The following is a 27,541-nucleotide window of genomic DNA, read 5'->3' on the forward strand; positions in this document are numbered from 1 at the left end:
ACCTAGCACAGACTTCATGGGTGCACTTGATTAACTCTCGCTGCTCCCTCATACCATGTGGCCAGGTTGTGGGTCTCCATAATGTGGGTTCAGTCCCAGTTGTCTTGGGGAGGTGACCATTAGGGAGGAGGCCAGAATGCCAACCCCCTCACTACCAGAGGACCCACCGCCCTGCCAGGCACCACGCTTCATGACCGGCTGCACATAGCAACTGCATTCCGCCTCCACTTGTCTTGCCAAGTTAACCCTTTATTAACCCTTTATTAATGGCTTTGCTTCATACTCCACATGTGCTTTACTGGCCCTGTTCTTTCATAAGCCAGAAACCATCATGCACCACCTTTGACAGACCAGACTTGAGACAGTTTGGCATAACAAATAACAAGCATAACATAGTCCAGACCCTAACCTAGCAGAGGTGGCTGCCCAGGCATACCTTTGCAGGTGATAGTAGCATAGCCGGTAGTGTCCACTGGAATCCTGGAGTCTTGTGGGGTTACATGCTGGCTCTTGAACTGCTGGGCTCCTTGTACTTGGTGACTCTCCCCTAGACTCTTGCTCTTGAGCTCTGGCAGCCGCCTCCCCCCGAATCAGACCTTCTCCCTGTTTATTTATCACACAGGGTAGAAGGCTGGCCCAAGACCAAAAGCCCAGGAACTGAGGTCCTGGAAGTTAACTCTTTCCCCAGCCTGGGCAAGCCAACTACCTTACTAAAGGTAACAAAACCCACACTGTAGAAGATCTGCCTACAGGGGCATAAATCCATGTTGTTAACTCTAAACTGACAACCTAAATGCTTTTAAAGGATGGAGAATTTTAGGTACTGTAGTTTTCTGTAATTACACAGGCACGTGCAGTTTTAGTTACTTGACATGTTTGGTATCTGTTTACTCAATGCAACCCTGTTTTTACAAAAAAAATAGGGTATAAAATTGTATTTGTACAGAAATGTATTTTATTCTATTGTTTTAATCCTGAAAATATGCATTTGATAAATAGCTTCACAACCATCATGCAACATAAAAAAATATCAAATGCTGCTATTTAATTCTCCGGGGGGGGTTAAAGTATTTTGTAGCAAAAAATGCAGATTTTAACATGTGTGTGAAAAATTAATTGGCCCAGTAGACAAGTGGTTAAAGTGCACCTCTAGACTTTGTTTTTGACAATGTGGGGATAGGTAAGACCTCGCTCAAGTATTTATTGCTCCCCATTGGGGAGATTCACCTGACTATTTGTACTGCTGACTATTGTCACTGAGAAGGAAAAGGAGGAAATCCAAATTCTTAGAGAAGAGGTAAGTGGAAATCTTCCAATAGGGACACCTGTTCAAGAGACATATCTAATAGAGGAATCTCTGGTGAGGGGAATTCCTTAACTTCCTGTTTCATCTCTGGAACAAGAAGTAAAGGGGAAATTTCTATATTAGTACAAAGATCGTAAAAAAACAGCCTGGCCGGGGTTTCAACCATTTCCTACTCTATTGAAAAGGAAAAAAAAAAAAAAAAACCCTTTTAGCTACAGATACAGTGGTAACAGAGTGGGACTTAGACCTATTTGTGCTCACAAAGAAAGATGACAAAAAAGGAAAGTTACAGTATCTGTAATTTCTTTTCTTCTATATTACAGACAGGTCGTCTATACTTTATTTAATAGATAGATATGAAATGCTGTATATAAATATCATGTATTCTTATTCCACAATACAGAGTCCCCTATGAGCAACATTACATCCCAGAAATATAACATACCATATATTCTACTACTGTGGGACTTTTAAAGTGTCATATGAGAAGGTCCTCAGTATACGCTGTGAGTGAGATAGAGGGTCTGGTCCGATCATAAAAGAGCTGAATACCATTAAAGTATAACTAAAGACAAAACTTTTTTTTTAGTTTTGGATGGAGTGGAGATGGATTAGAACCTGTGTCCCTGTTAAGAAGAATCACCCTCTCCATTTGTCCAGTTTATCCATTATCGTGAAAGTAAAAGAATATCCCAAATTTTGGGCTGTCCCCAGAAAAGTAATAGAGAGGAAATCTTCCAATGGGGACACTAGTTCTGGTGACCTGTGAGTATCCAAGGAATTCCTTTAATTTGCAGGGATTTCCTCTCGCTTCCTGTTTGGCTATGGGACAGGAAGTGAAGGGAAATCACTAAAAGGGGACATAGTTTTACCTATAGTTCTACTTTAAACTCATCTTATAATAATGCCAATTGGTTGGTAAACGTTTGTGAGCCCGACGAAGGCACACACTTGCATAACTGCAGGAGCTGATCCACCTCAGGTGACTTTTTAATGGACCTTGGGGTGCATTTGGTATGAGGATCTACAAGATCTGAGCCTGGGGAAGGTTGATTTCCCTGGATACTTCTTACCAAGGGAGAAAAAGAAATGTGTATTTCCCTTGACCATAGTGCTACTCTCTGGTGCATTCAAGCAACATGTCATGTCAGATTAGTCTCATCTCCCAGTGTTGAGATGTCTTCAACTCTGTTGTATGCATCCTGTTTTTTTACCCCTTGTAGGCTCCTACAGAATACAATTAGCTGTGGCGTAAAAAACTATCACAGTCCTACTATTTTTTTATCATTAGCAGAAGGATTAGATTAGCTGTATAGAGTACATGATAAGGGCAGTGTGTATATGGGGGCATATATTGCCTTGCTATTGTATATTATGTTTTAGCAACAAATTGGATAGCAATATTACAGTTTTTTTAATGAATTTTCTATTGTACCTATTTGTTATTTTTACAAAAGTGTATACTATGGTCTTTCATGTATATGTAATTCTACAGTAGTTGCATACACACTCACCGGCCCCTTTATTAGGTACACCTATTAATTGCTTAGTAACACAAATTGGTAATCAGTCAATCGCAAGGCAGCAATTCAATGCATTTAGGCATCTAGGAGTGGAGAATACACCTCTGTGAAGTTCAAACTGAGAATGGAGAAGAAAGGGGATTTAGGTGACTCTGAATGTGGCGTGGTTGTTGGTGCCAGGCTGCCAATCTGAACAGTCCCAGATGTGAAGCTAATTGGGTATTACACCTGACTGCCCTATCTGACCCAGGGGGTGTAGGAGTTCTTACACTGTCCTCTCCTGTTAGCTTAGTGGATTGGTGGCTGCCTTAAGGACTTACGCTGGGCTTGCTCCCTTCTTGCTGCACAGGCTGTTCTCCTCCAGAGACATTAAGGCAGAGGAGATCCTCTTTTCCAGCATTCAGCCTGTAGGTCGGCTCGCCTCCCTGGGACCCCCTCCAAGGCTCCAGCTTTCCTCAATCTTCCACCCTACACTGCACCCTAGGCTCTCTGATATTTGAGGGTTGCCTTGCTCACCATGCCCAGCCTCCTGCCAGAAGTTTGGCCAAGGTCCCTCAAACATGCAGATCTGGGCATCTTCCCCTCCTCCACCTCTGTTCCAGAAAGTTTTCAGATTTCTGGAAAGGTGGGAAGGCTGCAGAAGCCCTGACCTGTAGACCCTCTCAGCCTGTCCTGAGGTGATCATTTACATGTTGACTCATTCCAGACTGCTACTCAGCCACTAAAAAGCCATCTAAAAAAAAGTCTAGAAACCTATCTAGCTAAACCTGGAGGTTGTTACATTAGTTTCTGTTTAAGCTGCAATTTCTGACCCCTGAACCTTCTTCATTTCACTGGCATGCAGCAAGTGAAGTCAGCAGTATGTCTCCAGTCAGTGATTGAAAAGTAATGAAGCCGCAGGCCATTTGTTAGCTTTCAAATTCGAAAAATTATGTTTTCTACTCTTTACGATTATAAAATCTGTACTTCACGTATAAACACCCCAAGGCACGTCCATGGCATTAAGCAGTTGATTTACTAAAGGCAAATAGACTGTGCACTCTGCAAATGCAGTTTCTCCAGTAAATGAGGTGAAGCTCCACTTTGCAAAGAATACTCGAGTGCTAGGAAATGTAAAAACTGCATTTTTGCTTGAACATGATTGGATGGTGGAAGTCAGCAGAGCTTCTGCTCATTTACTAAGCTCTTGAGCAGTTGCACTTGCGGAGTGCACAGACTATCTGCCTTTAGTAAATCAACCTTTAAGTCTGTTAATTTGCCAAGAATACATGCGTAATAAAGCCACAGCACAACAATGGATTAAAGCCACATGTTACATGTGACACCAGTGAAAAGCCATGCATAGCAGTGTGCAGAAGCTGACAGGGGAGATCTGTATTGTTTACGTACAGTTCTCTGCCTGCGTCAGTAATGCTGCTCGATCACTGGGAGCTGGCGAGTAATCACCGGCCGGGACCCGGTGATTGACAGCCAAGGTTGCGAATAGCGGCGCGGGTAGGGCTCGCGCACGCCCACTACCTGGAAATTCAAAATCACGTATATATACACATGATTTTGCGCACCCCTGCCGCCCTGTAGCAGTATATCTGCTATAGGGCGACGGGAAAGCGATTAGACAAAAATCGTGTTTTTTCCTTTGAATGATTTTGGATGAAAGCTGTGTACTTACTGTGATGGACGCGGGATCGCTGCCACCAATATGCGACGATCCCACGATCGCTGTCACCAATATGTGATGACCCAGCCCTTCTCACCAAACTCATGACCGAAGGACTAGCCAATCTAAAACCATGATGTCACGTGCGTAACAATGCCACACCCAGCTGCACCCTGCACAACGATTTTCCAGCTAATTGGACCATAATCTAAGTACCAGCAGCCTGAGCGATTGTTACTGGTTCAGGTTAATTACGCAATTAACCCTTCACACTGCCACCATCTCCTTTTTGTACAGAGAAAGAGGAAACTCGGCTATACCTGCAATAACACTATAATGATTGAGATAATCGTCTCCCTAACACGGTCACCGTAGGCCGGTTATACAGATGGTTAAACAAACACAGTAGCGCTCTTTTTAGAGGCAGAAATTCATAAAATTGCAATTAAAAGCTATAGAAACAGTTCAACACTTTCAAAAGGAAAGATTTATTACTGAAAGTCAAAAAGGGGTGCAATAAAAATATTTACAGAAAAAAGAACATATATATATATATATATATATATATATATATATAAATATATATACAGAGAACAACAGCACAGCAAAGAGATAACAGAGAGAGGTTAAAGGGTTAAAGTACTTGCCAAAGTCCTGGGTTAGCAGATCAAGTTTCAGAGCGAAAGGGTGCGGGTCTCCCCAGGTGGTATTGATGTTAAATGGGAGAATTCTTCAACTTAGCTCTCTTAGGCCTGACAGCCCATTTTGTTGTTCCCTAGCAGGGGGTGTCTCTGAAGTCAAGGACCAATGCCCCGTTTAGGGAGGGATCGTCGGGCGGATACCTCAACTAGAGCCAGAATCTCTCCTAACTCATATTTTGCTCCTAACTTTTCCTATGCACAAGTGACATTCCACCCTCGGGTAGATTATTATGCAGACACGTCTAAGGATTGATTAGATATGAATTATGAAATTCTACACTGAATGGTTCACGAGATCTACTTTTTTGCTTCCCTATGTATTCGAGACAAGGCGAGTGACCTATCAAACTCTTCGCCTCCTCTTGGCCAATCTGACGGTATGCCTGTGTTTTATGTAAGTCTCTCATATTCCAAGATATGAGACATAGGGGAAAAATGGATCTTTTAAAAAGGTTATCTGGTGTGCTTCCTTGGAATGTCTTTTGAACTCCTGGGAAGGCTGCGTTATCTTTTTACGAGGTGTTAAATTGTACAGCTCTGGTAGACAACCCAGCATTTCGCTCAGAAATGGTTTATAGCTCTGGGGTTCCCTGCTGTGCTCTGCCTGTGACACTTTTAACACACACACACACTCTGCCATATGTCACTGAGCCTCTCCGAGAGGGAGGGGGAAAAGTATGAGGGGAGAAAATGGAGATTCTTAACAAAATGGAGGCTGCGTCCTGCCTCTGGTGCGCATGTTCGCGACACTTACGATCAGATTATTGCACAATCATTTCAAAAGTGGTATTTTTTTAATTCAGTTTTCTGATTGTGTGTACTAGAGACTCAAGGCTAAACCTACTCCCACCCCCATTCTAAGCCTATTCTATCTAACTCTGTAAGGAAAAGAGGTCTACACTTACCTATTTGGAAGCTGCTCCAGTCTGATCCCATGATCAGCTGTCAGTGGTGGCTTCAGTGTAGGAGGGACAGCTGACAACAAATGCTCCATAGTAATAGTAATCCTGTGAGTGATGTCATCTTCCAGGTATTTGCAGCCAATGTTCGAGATCTCTTCTCTACACAAAACCTGCCAAGAAATCATGTGACCAGAGCGGTTCCATTCTATTTAATGAATAGAGTGGTGTCTTCTGTACACCAACCTGCTGACTGTACAGTGAAAGAGCAACAGCAGACCAATAATATCATCCCTCTACTCACTCTGCTATCTACTCCTATCAGCATGTTCGTCAATGTATTTCCAAGGTTACTTGATTGGTTCCTAACCTGAATGCTGCTGTGCAGGGGATTGCAAGGGTGCCATTGATAGCAAGTCAAATTCAGGTACGTACACTGGTTGTAATATGAAAAATACATTCAAAATCAATTCAAAGTTATGTTAATTGCCATTTTAAAACTTCCCCATACAACATAAAATATATAACAGTATATATAATATATATTTTACCCAAGTGAGAATTTGTGCTCCATGTTAAATGTTCGCCAAATTAGCTGTATTTTGTCAATGCAACGAAAGGGCCTTAAAAATAAGTTGGATGAATCAGTTGAGTTTTGGTGGGCGAAAATGTCAACATTAAAAAGAGAACCGACCACAATTAGGTTTATGCAAACCCATGAATATTCAGCCATAAAATGTGTAGGTTTACCTAGAAAAGGCTGAATACATCAGGAAAGAAGGGACTGTGAGAGGAGTCAAGGAATACTATCACCTCTATTAGTACCAGTGTAGGCAGTGCTGGAGAGAACCTGAGAAGCTTGGCTATATGTGCATTCACGAAAAACCCAAACCTTGTACACCCAGTACAAGGATAAAGCAGAGGATTGGGCCTTCACTGATTAGCATCTGGCTAAACCAGGAAGTCTAGTTTTCTTGCGATGGGTTTACAGCCTTTAACAGAGAACATTCGAGTATCGTTGGGGAAATAAGTCATCCCGTTGGCCACACGGGATACCAGCTCTTCATTGGGCGTTAGCCCCCGATTTCTTAGCTCCGCTATGATGCACTGCTTTACATGTCTGTACTCCAGCGGTAGGAAAGGGACAAAGAAGTCAATCAAATTCTTGTCAATCAGGCTGCTGTGCCAAAAGCCACCTGGGGATAAAAACACAGTGGATTAACAGTGCAGTGAGTCATCTGATCAACCATATTCAAACAAGATATTTTCTTTAACTACTTTTCTACTGGGGCAATTTTTTTACGTTGTGAACACATGTTGACATCTTTTTTTGCTAGAAATTACTTTAAAACCCACAAACAATTTTCATAGAATAAATCAGTAGCAGTTGCAATTTTTTTTCAAAGAACATGATATTTGAACAGTTATTTTTTCAGAAAAAATACAATAAATTAAATTTTAGTACAAACACAATATTATATCTACTACTGGAAAATACTACATATGGCACACTTTAAAAGCCTTTACAGGTTATCCGTTTAGAGCTAAGCATGAATTATGGCCCTAGAATGATTGCACTCACTCCGATGGTTATGGCGACACCAGGGGCAGACTGACAACTCATGGGGCCCCCGGGCAATAGGGGATCATGGGGCCCCTGTGTCCTTGCTAAACTCAAAAAAGCCTATGAAAAAGCTACCAGGGGTATCTCATGGGGCCCCCTACTGACCCAGGGCCCTCGGGCAGTGCCCGAGTTTCCAAATGGTCAGTCCGCCCCTGGGCGACACTCAACTTGTAGCACAGTTTATGTTTACATACACTTGAGCCTTATGCTGCAGGTTTGTGTTGGGGTGTGTGGGAGGGGTGCTTTTAAACATTGTTAAGTGACTTTTCTCAGGCAATACACAGAGATGAAACAAACTCTCCTACATAAATTGTACCTGTTTATCTGCTGTCATCTCTTCTCTGCATTCAAAAGGGCAGAATTTATACAGCTTGTCTGACCTTGCAGAAAAAAGTGAACATGCTCTTCTGCCTTAGTAAATCATCTGCATTCAGTGTAGGGAAAGGGCTGCTGAGAGATTTAAAGTGGTTGTAAACCCTTACATATACCCAGAGAAGTGCCTGACCTCAGGTGATACATAGAGGTGAAAAAGATGACTTGTACCTGTTTATCTGCAGTATTTTCTTCTACATTAGTTCAAAGTCCAAAACTTATAAAGCTTGTCTGAGGCTTTAGAAAAAAAGAGGGCGGAGAGATGAAAGTACACTCTGCAGAGCTCAGTAAGGAAAGCTCTGGAAGCTGATTGGAGGGACAGGACACACCCCCTTCACAGAGCTTACATAAATAAAGTTGGGACTGTCAATCTGATCGAGTCTCCATTCCCTGTCACCTTTTTTTTCTTGATGTCAGGAAAACTTGTCAGAAGTGATTCATGCTGATAGCAGAGGAACAAAGCAGCAGACAAAAATCACACTTAGTGCTCTTAATTGAGACAAGTTCACACTATAGAGGGATATGTTTTTCTCATATTTAACTTGTTGCCGACCGCAGATAGCCGAATGATGGCTGCACTGCCAGTTCTGAGTGGACGTCATATGACGTCCTCCCAGAACGCGCTCTCCTGCGCACCCCAGGGGGCGCGCACCCGGCGATCTCCGTGATCGCTGTGTCCTACGGACACAGCTGATCACGTGATGTGGTAAAAGGCCAATCACAGCGGCCTTTTACCACGTGATCAGCGGTGTCCAATGACACGCTGATCAGAGGGAAATGCAAGTGCCGGTTCTTGGCTGCACTTTCCTCACGCTGTCAGATCGTGAGGAAAGTACTGCCGAGAACCGGCAGTTGTCAGAGCGAGGATCGGCACTGATGATCAGTGCCCTGATGATCGGTGCCCAGCAGTGGCACCCGCAAGTTCCGCCCACCTGTGCCCAGCAGTGCGCCCACTAGCTCCGCCCACCTGTGCCCAGCAGATCATCCACCTGTGCCCAGCAGTGCACCCACCTGTGCCCAGCAGTGCACCCACCTGTGCCACTCTGCAGTGTCACACACCTGTGCCCAGAAGTGCCACCTACCTGTGCCCAGCAGTGCCACCCACCTGTGCCCACCCACCTGTGCCCACCAGTGCCACCCACCTGTGCCCACCAGTGCCACCCACCTGTGCCCACCAGTGCCACCCACATGTGCCCACCCACCAGTGCTGCCCACCAGTGCCACCCACCAGTGCTGCCCACCAGTGCTGCCAGTCAGTACCACCAGTCAGTGTCCAGCGGTTGTGCCAGTCAGTGCCGCCAGTCAGTGCCCAGCAGTGATGCCAGTCAGTGCCGTCTATCAGTACCCATCATCGGTGTCACCTATCAGTGCCGCCTATCAGTGCTGCATATTAGTGCCGCCTATCCGTGACACCTCATTAGTGCTGTCTATCAGTGCCGCCTATCCGTGACACCTCATTAGTACTGTCTATCAGTGCCGCCTATCCGTGCCACCTCATTAGTACTGCCTATCAGTGCCCTTTAGTGCTGCCTATCAGTGCCCATCAGTGCCGCCTATCAGTGCCCATTAGTGCTGCCTCATCAACGCACATCAGTGAAGGAGAAAAATTACCTATTTGAAAAATTTTATAATAGAAACAAAGAAACTTTTTTTTTTTTCACATTTTTTGCAATTTTTTTATTTATAGCGCAAAAAGTAAAGCGCCCAGCGGCGATTAAATGCCACCAAAAGAAAGCTCTATTTGTGAGAAAAAAATGATCAAAATTTCATATGGGTATAATGTTGCATGACCGCGCAATTGTCAATAAAAGTGCGGCAGAGCTGAAAGCTGAAAATTGGCCTGGTAAATAAGGGGGTATAAGTGCCTGGTAGGCAAGTGGTTAATTTAAAGGGTTAGTTCACCTTTCCAGAAAAAATTAAAAGATGAATACCGTACTCCCTCCCCTCCCCCCCACCACTTCCCCAGTCCCCGCTCTACTTACCTTCATGGCTGATGATGCAGCAGTCTAGAGATTTTAAATCCCTTTTCTCACTCTTCTTTCTGCAGCATTTCCAGGACAGATCAGAGTGATTTTGTGATCCATTCCAGAAGTGCTGCAGAAAGAGGAGTGAGAGGAGCTGGAATTTCAAATCCCTAGACTGCTGTACTGTCTGAGATAAGTACAGCAGGGACTGGGCGATGTCTACGGTGTACAGTGTAAGTTCATTTTTTCCCATAAAGGTGAATTTACGCCTTAACTTTTGCTATCACAAGGGGGCTAACAGGTCCTCTGTGGTATAGCATGGGCAGGTAACAGGTCCTCTTAGAGATATTCCCAGCTACAGTAGCCAGGGAATGACAGCTCTGTACCTTGAAGCCAAGTAATACATGTTGCTTTTGGGTTCAATAACTGCAGGGGACAGCTATCCTTAGAGTGCTGTTTATTGCTCAGAAGCTTACAGCTCAGAAATGGTTATCTCCCACACCTCTTTCCTATATTCAATGGATTAAAGCTGTTAACGATAATCTAATTAGAGAAAAACTAATTTATCAGCATAGAGGATGTGCCCAGAAATTTACGAACGTCTGGGATGTCTGGTTGGGGACACCGGGATTAGCACCAACACAATTAGTTAAGGACAGGCTGTTAAGTGGTGGAATCTCTTCGGGCCTATTGTGAGATAACTATTGTCCCATCAACCCTTGAATAGGAATTGGGGATATAGCTGTATACATACGGTAAAAATGTGCTTTTGTTGGATTAGAATGTCTATCTAATACTGTATATTGCACGTGGATGAGCTGAGGAGGTTTGACTTTCAGTGTTCAGTTCAGAGGAAGGCTGGTTTTTGTTGAATTATTTTGGTTTTATATTTCGTGCTTGAAGGGAAATGTATGTCTTTTAGGTCTGTCATTTTGTTTTTCCACTCCATTTTATATTCCATGTTGATTAATTGTTTTGTATTATACCCAGAATGAGTTAATGAAAATATGCTATGTCAGTTATGTATTACAGAACTATACTCACAAAATTCTTCTATCTTTTATCTTAGCTTAGCCTTGGTAGAGACGGTAAAAGTATCCAATTATTTCTTTGTATTAACAAGCACCTGTTTCTGTTATGATACAATTAAATGTCAAATATTTCTGTTCCATGAGAAAATAATTGTTTGTTACTTATAACTAATTACAAATGCCTGAGAAAGATCATGTTCACAGCCTTGAAAAGTATCTAGCAAGATTCTATTGTATGTAGCAGATAAGTTTTTATGTAATATTATAGACATTCCTTATTCTTGGGAAAATTAAATTTTGCTTCTCATCATTATTCAGGATTGACGTAAATGCTTGTATTCTCACTTGCACGTTATATTGTACTATATAAGAGAGCTTTTGTTGTGGAATAAATTAGAAGTTTTTGGTTACTTACAAGACGGTCTCATGTGTGATTACTTGTAACCAATGCTTCTCCAGGCCTGAGGAGACAGAACGAGTGACAGAGAACTTAGACCAGGGGTCTAAGGGTCAATAGAACCAACAGTTTTCGGGGCTCGTCCGGGATATCGGCATCACCCGCTCAGTGACCATCCACTTGTCCGGTAAGTAGAATTATTTTCTATATAACCTGTACAAGTTGGATACAAGGAAACTGGGAGGCTCTGATTAGTCCGATATCCATTTAAGCCAATATGTGCTCTGGGAGCAGAACACTCCGGGAGTGTTAGTAAAATTGTCTCCGGGAGACTAAGAAATCTCAGGGAGATTGCCTATAGTCACTCATTCTGTGTCTAAAGTTTATTATTTTCTACATATAGAAGTATAAGATAATTTGTTTTGTATGAGTAGTAAGTCTGGGTGGTAAGTGTACAGACCGAAATCACTGAAGACCTATTGTTAAAACAATGTAGAAACTTTCTTTATTGTTGGGAAAATGAAACTCCGCTTCTCATCACTTTTCAGAATTTACGTCAATGTTGTCTTTTTGTATTCAGCCAATCAATTATTGACAACTCAGCTTTTTGATACTCTGTGCCCCCACCTTTCTTTTTTCTGTTATATTAATTTTCTTCCCGCTAATAAACTTGAGAGATTGATTTCAACTATCACTGTGTGTATGTGTATGTCTGTTGTCTTTTCTGAGATGAAGTCAATCTCCCCGACGCGTCCGTACCTGAAACCGACTATAAAGACTGATAGCCAGGGGCTATGGACAACCTTTCAATTGGAGGTCCCACCGAGATCGGGAGGTCAACCCGTTTGCGGTCACTCAGTAAGATAAACAAAATCTGTCTGTCTGTCCGGCTGTCCGTGGGCTCTGACTAAACTCTCGATCTCTGAATTGTGACAGGAGTATTCCGGGAATACTTCATTGAGTCTCCGGGAGACTCAGATAAGGAAAGGTGATTTATGTAGACGGGGTCTACATTTGAAATACCTAGACGGGGTCTAGGTTAATTACAGAGTCTTAACTAGTCTGTTGAGGGTAACCAACTTTCTTTTCTTTGCTTCTACTATCAAATGCATATAGTATAAGATAATTTGTTTATGAAAATAAGTGAACCCGGTTGGTAAGTGAACGGGTCAAAGTAATTGAAATAGAGTCAATATTTAAGTTCTTATTGTCTATTTTTTGTTGAGAGTGATAAGTGGTTATGTGTTACTAGACCCGCTCCGTACTGTCAGCTCCGTACTGTCAGAATATATCCTTCCTTCTCCAAAGAGGACGTGATTTTTTTATTGCAGCACAGCAGCAAATCCAACCCACAGCCCCATCCACCGTCCCAGTCCAGGACGCGGTGGAAGACTAACTTGAACCCCCACCCAAGGAATTCCTGATTCCACACAGGATGAGGGAACTTTTCTGCTGAAGGATTAAAAGAGATATCAGGGTCCCTATTAGTAGACTTGGCAAATAAAGCAGGAATAGATAAAATTTTCAGTCCCGGACAGGCAGGTAGAACCAGATACAAACCATGCAATATCCATTTCTCACTGTAGGAGACACATTATTAATAATTAAATGTTTAGAAATAGAGGACATTGACTGTGTTACAAAACATTGTTCTGTTGGTGTTTGACATTCCGTCTTTTTTACAGCCATACCGTCTGATGCTGAATGTTTTTCAGTAATTGATTTAGTAAATGCATTTTTTAGCGTCCTTGTTGATGCAGAGACACAGCCCATTTTTGGTTTCTGTTTAATGCCTCAGGGTTTTTTGTAGATTTTTCTGTAGTCTACTCAACTGTTCTCCAGGTCACTCTGAGGGAGTGGACACCGGACTATGGGTCAGTCCTGCTGCAGTACGCGGATATCATCTGCCTCTGCAGTCTCACTAAGGGGGCTGGCCTGAGGGATGAGGAGAGTTTGTTGAAATGTCTTTTTGAAGGTGGACACAAAGTGTCAAAGAGAAAACTACAATGGTGTAAAATAAGTGTTGAATATCTGGGTTTTGTGCTTACAAAAGGAGGAAAGGAAAGTCAGTCCAAAGAGAGCTGTGGCTCTCCTGAAACTTGCCCGCCCACAAACCAAGAAAGACATGCTCTCCTTTCTTGGAGCCATTGGTTACTGCCGCCAGTGGATACCTGACTGTTCCTATTATGATAAGTCACAACCCAGAGAAAATGTCAGAAATTGTTAAGTGGTCAGATGACATGGTTGATGCATATGTGTATTTGAAAAATGTAATGGTAACTGCCCCAGGCCTTAGCCTTCCTGATTATGTAAAAATGTTTCATGTGTATGCAAGGGACAATTGTAAGACCATGGCTGGTGTACTCGCCCAGGAGCACGGAGGCAGACTTTGCCCTGTAGTTTTTTTCTCAAAAATGGTGCCAGTTCAGGTCCAAGGCATGCCTGCGTGTCTCAAAGTGTTGGCATTTTATGTTATGGCTGTGGAGATGTCTATGTTATTCACTTTAGGACACCCTATGATATTGCACACTACACATAATGTAGCTATTTTACTAAGAAATATACACACTCAGCACATGTTCTCCCAATGATTCAGCGGATATGAGATTATCTTGATGAGCAACCCCATGTTGCATAACAAGTATAGCGCAAACAACTCAGGTCCAGCACTGATTCTAAACGAACTGTTGGGTCTCAAATTGTGAAACGATCTAGGACCCGAGGCTCATGACTGCTTCAAATCCATTGAGGCTAATATTTCACCCAGACTAGATTTATTAAAGATTCCAATCCCAAATGCTGATGTTGTTTTCATAGATGGCTTCTGCACTAGGCCAAATGACAAATCCCTTTTTCAATCAGCCCAGGCTGCTGAATTGATTGTTTTCACTAGAGCATGTGAACTGTACAAAGATCAGTTTGTCACTATTTACACGGATTCTAAATATGCCTATGGAACAGTGTATGACCATGGTGTATTATGGCTTCTCAGAGGCTACATAGGAGCTGATGGGAAAAATATTGCCCATTCCCTACTAGTAGCCAATTTGTTTAAGGCTCTCACACTTCTCAAGGAATTTGCTGTCATACACTGCAGAGCACATACCAAAGGGGATGATGATATAACAAAAGGTAACGCTCTAGCAGATTATGAAGCAAAAAAGGTAGTTCAACAACAATTTGCTTTACTGCAGATGCCCACTTTATGCCCCATCTTCCCAGATGATTCCCAATTGATCACAACTTTGTAGCAGTCAGCTTTCACAAAGGAGCTCGAAGACTGGTGCTACCCTATTTTACAGAAGAATCCAAGGACTGGATTAATCTGCAAAGAGGGGATACCATGCATCCCACGGTGTAGCGCCCCAATATACATTGCACAATACCATAGGATAGGACATATAGGATGGAAAGGCAACCCTAAAACAACTCCAAAAAGATTTTTATACCACAGGAATGGCGGAGTTAGTACAAGATTATGTGAAAAAATGCATCACATGTATCAGAAACAACCCAAATAAAGCCATGCATCAACACCTGCCTTACCCCACAACACCTTTTACACATCTTCAAATTGACTTTACACACATACCCCAACCAAAGGGAGGACAACAACCAGCTTGTGTGGTCACAGATGTGTTTTCCCAATGGCCAGAAATGTATCCCACAAAAAGAGAACAATGTTATCCGCAAGTTTCCGTCTTTTTTATAGGAAAATACCCACCCGTTCCAGGCCAGAGATCGTATTGTGGTGAAACAGCTGACAAGAAACAAGAAAAAGCAGGATTTCGTCTATGGACCAGAAACTACGGTTGTAGCAGTAACCAGAACAGCAGTTCTCACTGAACATAGTTCCATCTGGATCCATGCTTCCAGAGCGAAGCTGGTCGAGAAAGGCTCAGGACCAGACCCAAGGGAAACAGGAAAGGAGGTACTAACGGGGGCAGAAAGCCCTGACCTCGAACAGGACAATCAAGGAAAGAGGGTATTAACGGGGGTAGAAAACCCTGACCCTGAAGAAGATGAACTGCTTCCCCAATTTTGGACCATGGTTCTGCCACTTTCTCCTGATCATACTGATTTTGTTGGCACCTAGCCATGGTGAAGTGGTGATAATACAGGACTCAGGCCACACCATATTGTGGTATAATTCATCAAATACTGAGGTTGTCACCTTTATTATTGATTACTGCCAAAGTGTACAATGTTCCCATAACTCCCACTTACTCTGGTTGTATAATATGTATCATACTGCACATGCTGTTAGCTATGTATATATAGATGCCATAGGGATACCAAGAGGGGTTCCAGATGAATTCAAGGCCAAAAACCAAGCAGCAACTGGATTTGAGTCTATATTTCTTATTGTCACCATAAACAAGAACGTTGATTGGATAAATTATATTTATTGCAATCAACAAAGATTTGTTAATTATACTAGGGATGCCCTAAAGGGAACTGCTGAACAATTAGAAGCCACTCCACAGATGACACTCTAGAACAGAATGGCCCTAGATATGATCCTAGCTGAGAAGAGTGGTACATGCAAAATACATAGACATGGTAGACATTTGTTGCATTTATATTCTAGACAACACAGGCCCAAATGGCAAAGTCACATTAGCCATAAATAAATTTGAAGACTTGTCTATAGAGTTTAAGAAGAACTCTGGTTTAGACAACTTTTGGGATTAGTATTTTGGATGGTTCACTAGCTGGAAACAGACACTAGTGCAGCTTGCTATTGTTATCCTGATTATATTGATTACCATAGGTTTTGTGGTTTGATACATCTTCCCGTGTATTAAGAAGCTTATGAACAAAGGTATAGATATGACTATGTACGAGGAAGAAATCCAAGAACAAACTGCCCCACTGAACCCAAAAACCTAAAGAGTACCACAGTTATCTAGCCAAATATAAAAAGAAGCAGAAAAAGAACTATGTTGTATAAGGGAGAATAAAAATCATATGTAAATAATGATTTTAAGAGGGGATTGAAGGGAAATGTATGTCTTTTAGGTCTGTCATTTTGTTTTTCCACTCCATTTTATATTCCATGTTGATTAATTGTTTTGTATTATACCCAGAATGAGTTAATGAAAATATGCTATGTCAGTTATGTATTACAGAACTATACTCACAAAATTCTTCTATCTTTTATCTTAGCTTAGCCTTGGTAGAGACGGTAAAAGTATCCAATTATTTCTTTGTATTAACAAGCACCTGTTTCTGTTATGATACAATTAAATGTCAAATATTTCTGTTCCATGAGAAAATAATTGTTTGTTACTTATAACTAATTACAAATGCCTGAGAAAGATCATGTTCACAGCCTTGAAAAGTATCTAGCGAGATTCTATTGTATGTAGCAGATAAGTTTTTATGTAATATTATAGACATTCCTTATTCTTGGGAAAATTAAATTTTGCTTCTCATCATTATTCAGGATTGACGTAAATGTTTGTATTCTCACTTGCACGTTATATTGTACTATATAAGAGAGCTTTCGTTGTGGAATAAATTAGAAGTTTTTGGTTACTTACAAGACGGTCTCATGTGTGATTACTTGTAACCAATGCTTCTCCAGGCCTGAGGAGACAGAACGAGTGACAGAGAACTTAGACCAGGGGTCTAAGGGTCAATAGAACCAACAGTGCTAATTTGTTTTTTTTGTTTTTTTCCCAGTTTGTCTTGTTTTTTTTTTAAAAAAAAAGAGGATGTGGAAAATGTTGTGGTTTGGAATCTATGTTTATATCTTCAGTATACATGACCATGTACCCCTTTTACATTGTAAAGCTGTAAATTGTTGATACCAATGCCGCATTCTGCTGGAGATTGCAGTTGTATGATTATATGTATACTTGGATCCAAGCTTCAATGAATAAAAAAGATCTGATTTAAAAAAAAAAAATAACTGCAGCGAATGACACAGTACTTTACTGCGGGATTCTGGGCTCCCCGGAACGGGAAATCATGAGAATCACTGTGAACATTGCTGGTGGGGATGCAACTTTAGATCCCTGTAAAAGAGATTGGGCGACTCTAGAGCTGCCCAGATCACTTTTACCTGAAAGCTGTTCACCAGCTCTAAAAATCAACACCAACCTCAGGGCTGCAGTAGCAGCCATGAGCTTGCTTTGATCCACTAAATACAAGAATGTTTACAATCATACATTGGTAGATGAGGGTTTAAACAGACTGTCACTGTAAGCATACTGAAAGCAGCTCAGAGGTAGACACCCGGAGGCACACATACCTTCAGAAGCTTTAAAGATCCTCTGCTTCACTAAATGCCAAGCAGTCTGTTGAAGCATACTTCAGACACCTCCAGGTAGTGCTAGAGCTTGCTACTAAGCCCCACAAATTCCTTTTTACCAATCAACATGATGGGCAGCCTTACTGGCTACTAGGAATGTGTGGAAGGAAGGAGAAGATGGGCAAGCTCAGGCACAATGAGGAAATGCTGTAGTATTGCCTGATCATTACAGTTTGGCATTCAGGCAAAGCAGAGGAAATTTAAAGCTGCTGCAGGTATGCAGGTATGGCCACTTCACAAAGGATTTCCCAGCACACTTACCAGCCAACCTACAAAACAACCAAATTGGTCCTGTCTAACAGTTTACATTAAAAACAGATAGTTTTATTTGCACATACAGTTGCAAGAAAAAGTATGTGAACCCCTTGGGATTACATGGAGTTTTGCATGAACTGGGCATAAAATGTGCTCTGAACGTCATCTAAGTCACAACAATAGAAGAACACAGTCTGCTGAACATAATACTACACAAACATTAGATGTTGCCATGGTTTAATTGCACATAACATGTAAACATTCACAGTGCAGGGAGGAAAAAGTATGTGAGGCCCTAGCTTAATGACTTCTCCCAGAGATAATTGGAGCCAGGAGTGAGCCAACCTTGACTCCAATCAGTGTGATGACATTGGATGTGTTGCTGACAGCTGTCCTGCCCTTAAAAAACACACACCTGTTTTGGGTTTACTGGTTTCAAGAAGCACTGTCTGATGTGAACCATGCCTCGCAGAAAAGAGCTCTCAGAAGACCTACGGTCAAGAATTGTTGACTTGCATGAAGCTGGAAAGGGTTACAAAAGTATCTCAAAAAGCCTTGATGTTCATTTGTCCACGGTAAGACAGACTGTCTACAAATGGAGAAAGTTTAGCACTGTTGCTACTCTCCCTAGGCGTTGTCGTCCTGTAAAAATGACTGCAAGAGCACAGCGCAGAATGCTGCATGAGGTAAAGAAGAATCCCAGAGTGTCAGCTAAAGACCTACAGAAATCTCTGGCACATGCTAACATTTTTGTTGACACATCTACAATAAGGAAAACATTAAACAAGAATGGAGTACATGGGAGGACACCACGGAGGAAGCCATTGCTGTCCAAAAAGAATATTGCAGCACGTTTGAAGTTTGCTAAAGAGCACCTGGATGTTCCACAGCACTACTGGCAAAATATACTGTGGACAGATGAAACCAAGATTGAGTTGTTTGGGAAGAACACACAACACTATGTGTGGAGAAAAAAAGGCACAGCACACCAACATCAAAACCTCATCCCCACTGTAAAACATGGCGAAGGGAGCATCATGGTTTGGGGCTGCTTTGCTGCCTCAGGGCCTGGACGGATTGTTGTCATTGATGGGAAAATGAATTCCAGAGTTTATCAAGACATTTTGCAGGAAAACGTACGACCATCTGTCCGCCAACTGAAGCTCCGCAGAGGATGGGTGATGCAACAGGACAATGACCCAAAGCATACAAGTAATTCAACAAAACAATGGCTGCAACAGCACAGAATATGCCTTCTGGAGTGGCCCAGTCAGAGTCCTGACCTCAACCCGATTGAAATGCTGTCGCATGACCTTAAGAGAGCGATTCACACCAGACACCCCAAGAATATTGCTACACTGAAACAGTTTTGTGAAGAGGAGTGGTCCAAAATTACTCCAGATCGTTGTGCAGGTCTGATCTGCAACTACAGGAAATGTTTGGTTGAGGTTATTGCTGCCAAAGGAGGGTCAACCAGTTATCAAGTCCAAAGGTTCACATATTTTTTCTCCTTGCACTGTGAATGTTTACATGTTATGTGCAATTAAACCATGGCAACATCTAATGTTTGTGTAGTATTATGTTCAGCAGACTGTGTTCTTCTATTGTTGTGACTTAGATGACGTTCAGAGCACATTTTATGCCCAATTCATGCAAAACTCCACGTAATCCCAAGGGGTTCACATACTTTTTCTTGCAACTGTATATGCATAAGCCACAGTGCACACACCCAGGAACCTCTGTATATACTGCAGTTTTAACGCTAACATTTCCAGAGCCTCTATAGTAAGAGCACATATGAGAATGGATAGATTAAGGGCAGGTATGCCTGGAGGGAGCCCACCAGTCACAGGGATGCATGCGATGCCCAGTTTGAGCACAATGGCAACGAAGGCATCCCGTGCGTCCCAGCACCCAATCCAGAATTCCCATGAATTGGGTGCAGAGACGCATGGAATGCCTTCTCTGCCATTGTGCTCTTGCTGGGTGTCAGGGTACCAAACTGGGAAGGGGAATAAAAAATATTTACAAAGAAATACCATAGAAAAATATAGAAATGTGTATAATGTACAAGTTTACATTGAGAGCATATTTACACCCTGACTAAGTACAGTTGCAAGAAAAAGTATGTGAATCCCTTGGGATTACGTGGAGTTTTGCATGAATTGGGCATAAAATGTGCTCTGAACGTCATCTAAGTCACAACAATAGAAGAACACAGTCTGCTGAACATAATACTACACAAACATTAGATGTTGCCATGGTTTAATTGCACGTAACATGCACCTCTCACGCTCTCTCACCGCATGCTAAGTGTACTGGACAGATGTATGGGTGTGCCCACGCCCCTCTTCAGGACATATTAGTGCCAGCCAGACTGCTGTGCAGGAACTTTTCCAAGCTGGTGTTAACCCCTGCTGCTCTGGGTGGGGGTATGCTGACTAGATTGCAGTCATTGACTGGGCTGAATCCGGGCAATAACATGTGCAGTTGGTTGGCAATGATTGGCAATGATTGGACACTTAGTTTCAGCCATGGTTGGATGACTGGGTGTCAGTAGCAATTGTAGAGAGTTTCTGCAGCGGTTGCTACAGGCAACAGTGAGGCACGGGTCATATCCCCCGCTAGTCGCTGTTGAAAAAGGCAAGTCACTGGGCTCAACTACTACAAAGTTGTTGAGCATTTGTAATCCACTGGGTTGCAGGCTGTTACGGTTGCTCCAGGTAACGACAAGCAAGGACAGGTGGCAAACACTGAGTCTTTTGTTGTAGCAATCTGTTGAGCAGCAAAAAAGACAGATGAGCCGCTCCAGCTGCTCTGGACAACAGCAAGTAGGTAGCAGCGGACATTTTACTGTCATAAGCAGGAACACAGCATACATAGTCTCTTTTAGGAGCCACAAGTAGAGCAGAAAATGGACTTCTGCAGACTGATGAGCCGTTCCAGTTGCCCGGGACAATGACAAGCAGAACAGCAATAACAGACACCTTTCTGGCATTAGCAGACACATATGGAGCATAGTCTTCTGTAAAGGCCACCTGTAGAGCAGCGAAAAGACTTTTGGATAAGCCCGGCATGGTTGTTATGCACAATGACATAAACAGACTTTTAAATCACAGCAGCAATCACAATCCCAGCAGTACAACACACTCCACTTTTCCCGCCAGCTCCGTGACACTTTCCTCTGCTGCAGTACTTTTCTCTCTCATTGAATGCCAATTGCTAAGGGCAATGGCCATACAAGTTGCCATAGGAGATCCTGGAATAGCGAGCCCCCACACGTAGCACTACCCCCTTAGGAGTTGCAATAGTTTTGGGTTCCTGTATAGTCCTGGACTGCCACAAACTTACATCCAGGAGTCAGTAACCAGTCCTTTAGCTTTGTTTTGAAGCTTTATTAGGGGATATTAACTTGGATTCAGTAAGGGGTGTAGGGGTTGACCAAGGGTAACAGCAACAGAGGACAAATGCCTTAGCAACTATGTACAAGTCTTTACAGAAAACAGTCTTTCTGGGAGAGCAAGCCAGTATCTCCCGCAGTACCACCCCAGACCCCAAATTAATCTTCTCCTCATCCAGCTGTACTAGTGTTTCCCTAGACATGGGACCCAGTGCCTACCATTGCAATATGAACAGTTCCAGGCAAAAATGTAATGCCACTTTCCCCTTACTGGCCGAAGGGGTGCAGGTCTACTCACTCAGTCCCTTCTTCTGCGCTGCTGGTGGGTTGGTGCCTGCTACAAGGCCTTCTTGCTGGGCTGCTCCTTCCCTCCTACACAGATGGTCCTCACTCTGGGGGCTGGTGAAATCCTGAGCTTTCCTCTTTCCAAGCTTCTCTGCCTGTGGGTAATCCCCCTCTCCCATGGTCCTGTTATTCAGCTTCACTTCCTCATCTTCCACCCAAAATCTCCTGTTGCTGAGCAGGCTCTGTCACTTTTAAGGGCTGTCCTGACCCCATGCCAAGCCTCCTGCTGAGGATTGGCCAAGATCCCACAAAAATGCAGATCAGCCACTTCTAGAACTTTCTCCAAAGTCCTCATGCAGGGGGGAGTCTCAGAGAGCTGATCTGCAGAGCCTCTCAGCTCTGATCTGAATTTGACCCTCTGACTATTACACAGGCTGTTATCCAGCCTCTGACTAACAGTTGAAACTTTAGCTCCCCCTAGCTACCTAGGAAGATGCTACATTACCTATGCTTCTCCTCTACTTGAAATGAATAGTGACCTTTTTAGTGAAACTTACATGGACCAATTGTTTATATAATGTTAAACTATTAAGAACAGCCACCCGAAGAGACACCTGGTCACCAGAGGCCTGGACTTCAGCAATTTTGGCAAAAAAAACCCTGTCAGCAGAGCTAAGCCACACCTACTACCCAATGACAGCACCATATAAGCCAATATGGGTACCCTCACTGGGTATTGATAAGATGGATAGGGCTTTACATTTGTTGGTAGGACTCAAAGTGGATGTAAACACTAACTGAATGACGTCATCATAAACTATTGCCTTTTTTTATTAAATAAAAATAGGATTTTTAACTTATGATAAAATCTTTATCTTGGAGCACATTGGAGGCCATCAAAAAATGTGACGGGTTGTCAGGAAATTAGATGATTAATTTATGCCCCTGGAATGCCTGAAGGTGCCCCTTGAATTTGGAGCCTATCTATGCACTTGGGCTATGAAAAAAATCTCACACGTGTGGTGTCCCTATACTCGGAAGGCATAGCAGAATGTGTTTTGGGGTGTAATTATAGTTGTGCCTATGCTGTGTGTGAGATTTAACTTGTTAAAATGACAACTTGTAAAAAAACTTTCGTAGTTGTAATTTTTTTGCCAAAAATGAAAGAACTCACCATGCCTCTTACTAAATACCTCAGATTGACTACTTTCCAAAAGGGGGTAATTTGGGGGATATTTGCACTGGCCCTACATTTTAGGGCCTCAAGAAATGAGATAGGTAGTCAGAACATTAATTTGTAAGGTAAAGTCTATGGGCTTGGAAAAATCCATATGTAAATGGATAGAAAACTAGTTAACAGCTTGTATTCAGAGAGTAGTGGTTAATGATTCATACTCTGAATGGTCTGGGGTCATCAGTGGTGTACCCCAAGGTTCAGTGTTGGGACCCTTACTTTTTAATATATTTATAAACAATATAGGGTCTGAAATTGAAAATCCCATTTCAGTCTTTGCAGATGACACCAAGCTGTGCAGTGGAATAACGTCCTTACAGGATGTCTTCAGTTTACAAGCCGACCTCAATGCACTGTTTAATTGGGCAACTATGTGGCAAATGAGATTTAATGTTGATAAATGTAAGGTTATACACTTGGGGGCTAAGAATATGCATGCATCATACATACTAGGGGGGGGGGGGATACAACTGGGGGAATCAATGGTGGAGAAGGATCTGGGGGTTCTGGTAGATCACAAGCTTAATAATTGCATACAATGCCAAGGTGCGGTTTCTAAAGCGAGCAAAATCCTCTCTTGTATTGAAAGTTTAATTGTAGCAGAATACATTCTGGCTTAATTTTATGATTATAACCAAAACTAAAAAAATCATGTTTTTTAAAAAATGTTCTCTTTTTTCCTTTATATAGCAAGAAAAAAAAAAACAAACTCAATGGTGATTGAATACCACCAGAAGAAAGCTATGTCTCAAAAAGTGATATAAAATTCATTTGGGCACAGTCTTGCATGGCTGAGTAATTGTCAAAGTGTGACAGTGCTGTAATCTGAAAAATGGCCTCAAGTGAAAGGGGGTGAAATAGTCATGACTTGATGTGATAAAGTGGAATTCCAGCTTAAACCTAGCTTGCCTTAAAAATGTCCCCTCATCACTCCTAAGACCTATGTGACTAACCTGTTTAAAATAGATGCATATACAGTACTTACATTTTTTTAGCCTACTCCGGTTCAGTCATGTGACCCGGCTCCCTTGCGTCAGCCAGCTGCAGTTGCATGGGAAAGGAAGGAGTGCCAACATCAGATGGTCCATAGGAATCTAAAGGTGACCTTCCAGGCTTGCCAGCAGTTGTCGATCATCTTTTCTTCTCCTCTACAGCCACTGCTGGTTAACACAGGGGATCATGTGACTGGACCAGAGCAGGCTGAAAATAGGTAAGTATATGCATCTTTTTTTTACACAGGTTAGTCAGCATAAGTGTTAGGAAGGGAAGTGGACATTTTTTAGACTGAAATTCCACTTTAACAGAGTTGGTTAAACAGAACCTTCAGAGGTGCCTGAAGCTAACTTTGGATGTGAAGGTTCTCCAGTTTGAGCCTGAAAATCGAACATATAGTTCTGATTTTTAGTGAGGAGGGCTGAGCTGTAGCTTGGGTGTAATAGCCAGAAGATTAAATTCTGGTCAGAAGTTGAGAGGCTCTGCAGGCCAGCCCCTCTGGAATTTCCCCCTGCTCTAAAACTTTGGAGAAGGCCTTAGAGACAGTGGGTGGATCTTAGAAGTTGCTGGCTTGCACTCTTGAGGGACCCTGGCCAATCCCCAACAGGAGGTTGGAAAGGGGATAGGACACCCTTAAAAGTGGTTGGAGTCTGCTCAGTGGGGAGAGTCGGGTGGAAAAGGGAGAAAGAGCAAGATGTGGGGTTGCAGAAAGGAGGCTGCAAGGAGGCCCAGTCGGATGGGGTCTACCTGCAGGCCTGGAGCTGGAAAGGGGGAAAGCTCAGAACTCACCGGCCCCTTGAGAGAGGACCACTTGTATGGCAGGGAAGGAGCGGCCCAGCTGATAGGCCTGGTAGCAGCCACCAACCCCCCAGTGGTACAGGACAGGATCTGAGTGAGTACACCTACAACCCCTGAGCAGATAGAGGAAGGAGCACTCTGGTGAGAAACCAGATTAGCCACCTGCCAGTGACTGTTCATCTTTTAAAGTGACAGGAACTGGATCCTCTGCTCAGGGATACCTCGAGATTGCTGGGTGAAGAGGAGAAGTTCATCTAGAGTATGGGGTGGTACACTGAGGAGATGCTGGCTATCTCTCCAATAAACACTGTGCTGCAGAGAAAGCTTGTAAAATAGTTCCAGGAAGTTGACCTCAGTTATCAGTTCCTTTTGGCATCCTGTACACCCCTAACCCTATCCCAGTTCAAATCCCATTAATAAAAATAACAAAAAAAATGATTCTCTGTTTCTGGATGCAAGCTTTTGTGGTAAATGCAGGACTATAGGGGGACACAAATCTTCAGCAACCCTCAAGGGGGTAGTGCTACACATACAATAGAAGGAAATCTCTTTCAGATGAGCAGGACAAAGATGGTAGAACAATGCCCCCCTTAAGGTGAAAGAAAGAACCACCCTGGGAAGCAAATAGTCCCGGGGTAGACATGTGCAGAATGGAAAAATGTGTTTCGTTTCATTTCAGATAATTTTGTTATGTTACTAATTTTGTTTCTTGGATTTGTTTTGGAATTCGTTTAGTTTATTCATTTTCTAACAAATTCCAAATTTTCAGAACAGTTTGAATCAGTTCAAATCAGTCGAAATTGTATTGACCAATCCAAATTCTGTGTGAAGAATAGCTGGTTGTTAAGAAGTGGGCCGGGAAGCCAGCTACCCACTTAAAAACTGATGACCCACTGAAAGCTGCATGTAAACAATTAATGTCAGCAATTAAAAACTATGAAAAAATAGTGTGGGGGTCCCCCCCATCTATACCAGGCCCTTTGGGTCTGGTATGGATTTTAAGTGGAACCCCATGCCAAAATTGAAAAAAGAGAAGGCCCTTGTCCCCATTAACATGGGGACAAGGAGCTTTGCGAAGGGGGGAGCCCCCTACCCCAAGCACCCTCCCATATTGAAGACATGCAGCCTGGTATAATTCAGGAGGGGGGCTGCTCACTCTACCTCTTCCTTTCCTGACCTGCAGAGCTGTATGCACTGATAAGGGTCTGGTAAAGATTTTGGAGTGGGAACCCCACGCTGTTTTTTTTAAATTTTGGCATGGGGCTTCTCTTAAAATCCATACCAGACCCAAAGTGCCTGGTATGGATAGGCGGGCACCCCTGCACTGTTTTTTTCTTCATTTTTAACTGCCGGAATTCTTCTGTTTACATTCAGCTGTCAGTGCGGAAACCCACTGACAGCTGATGAGTCATCAGTTGTAAGGATGCAGCAGCTGGCTTCCAAGCCTGCTCCTAAGAAGCAGCTATTCTTCATGCAGAATTAGGATTGGTCGATACATTTTTGACCGATTCAAATTCGAATTGTTCTAAAAATTTTAAATTAGTTAAAAAAGGAATAAATGAAACAAAAGTGGTTTAATTTTTACAAAATTTGTTACTATTGTTATTTGGAGATACCGATACATCTGAATCCCAGAATAACCAACAATTCATCTGAATTTAGATTCGAACCAAACAAAAAACACATGTCTAGCCCTGGGTCTCAAAACAATCCTTTCTTGTGTAGAACAAGAAAGGGTTGTTTACAGGTAAGACCCCAAACTCAGAAACTCCCCTCAAAGAAGTGATGGCAACTTTGTTGAGTAAGGAAAGATAGAAGGATATCCCTAATAGGTTCAAAGGATGATCTTTAAAGAACCCTGTTAGGATCCCACAGGGTCATTGGGGAATGAACAGGAGGAACAATGTAAGTGACAGCCAGTACTTAGACTTTCACTAAAGAATGAGAGGCAAGCAGTCTCTCAAAGAGTATAATCACAAAAGGAGGAAGTGAGCGCTAAAAGCAAAAAAGCAGCCAAAGCACCAAAAGGATACCAAAAACCTTTCAAAACCAAATACATATATATGGTGCAGCGCTAGATTGTTCAATAAATGCTCATTATATAAAATATGCCAAATAAAACCAAAATTCATCATAAAAATAAAGTGACATGTGACATAGTGCCAAAAATACATATACAAACAGTGACTTTTGTGATCTCATGTGGTGTGTCACTATTAGAGTGACCAATGGTGATAATACTAGAATAATAGTCCCAATGAAGAGTATGAGAGATCAAATTCTCTCCAATAAAAAGGTGCTCCATCCAAACTGTGGTGAAATGCCCAATAGTGTGTAAAAGCTGTGCACTCACCAGATGCACAGTTTATCTGCGCATTTAGAGAAATCTCTGAAGACTCCTGTATGGATGGATCTGGTCTGGTCAGGTGTACCCTCACTGCTCTCTCCTACTGGTATTGTGGCTCAGTCTCCCCTTACATGCAGCTCTGTGGGTTGGCGATAGCTCACAAGGAGCACAAGAAAGAGGAGGCCAATAGCAAGATACCGTTTTGCATATGGTATATATTTATTCCAGTAAAGCAGTACAAATAGGGAAAAGACAAAATCACTGATTGGCGTGATGTCAGAACGCTGTAGCTCCTCCCTGATGCGTTTCGTGCTAACCACACATAATCATAGGGGGTGTGCTTCCACATAATCATAGGGGGTGTGCTTTTGTTAAATCTGCAGATTTAGATACACTAACAAATTGAAGCCAAACTCCACACTGCAGTTACACAAGC

General features: G+C 42.5%; 1 protein-coding gene across 2 annotated transcripts in view; it reads right to left on the reverse strand.

Moving 5' to 3' along the window:
- Positions 1 to 4,950: 4,950 nt before the first annotated feature.
- Positions 4,951 to 27,541, reverse strand: part of LOC149469514 (torsin-1A-like) — a 58,250-nt gene continuing 35,659 nt past the window's right edge. The window contains exon 5 of one of the 2 annotated variants that reach the window (XM_089669071.1): positions 4,951 to 7,282. In XM_089669071.1, the coding sequence (XP_089525197.1) occupies positions 7,038 to 7,282 (245 nt within the window). In that variant the 3' untranslated portion in view covers positions 4,951 to 7,037. Of the gene's footprint in view, positions 7,283 to 20,296; positions 21,087 to 27,541 lie in introns of those variants that run through there. The other variant, XM_089669072.1, reaches the window with a different exon arrangement.

Source organism: Staurois parvus, unplaced genomic scaffold (assembly GCF_062004578.1).
Source record: "Staurois parvus isolate SC_StPar_1 unplaced genomic scaffold, SC_StPar_1.0 ptg000068l, whole genome shotgun sequence".
NCBI lineage: Eukaryota > Metazoa > Chordata > Amphibia > Anura > Ranidae > Staurois > Staurois parvus.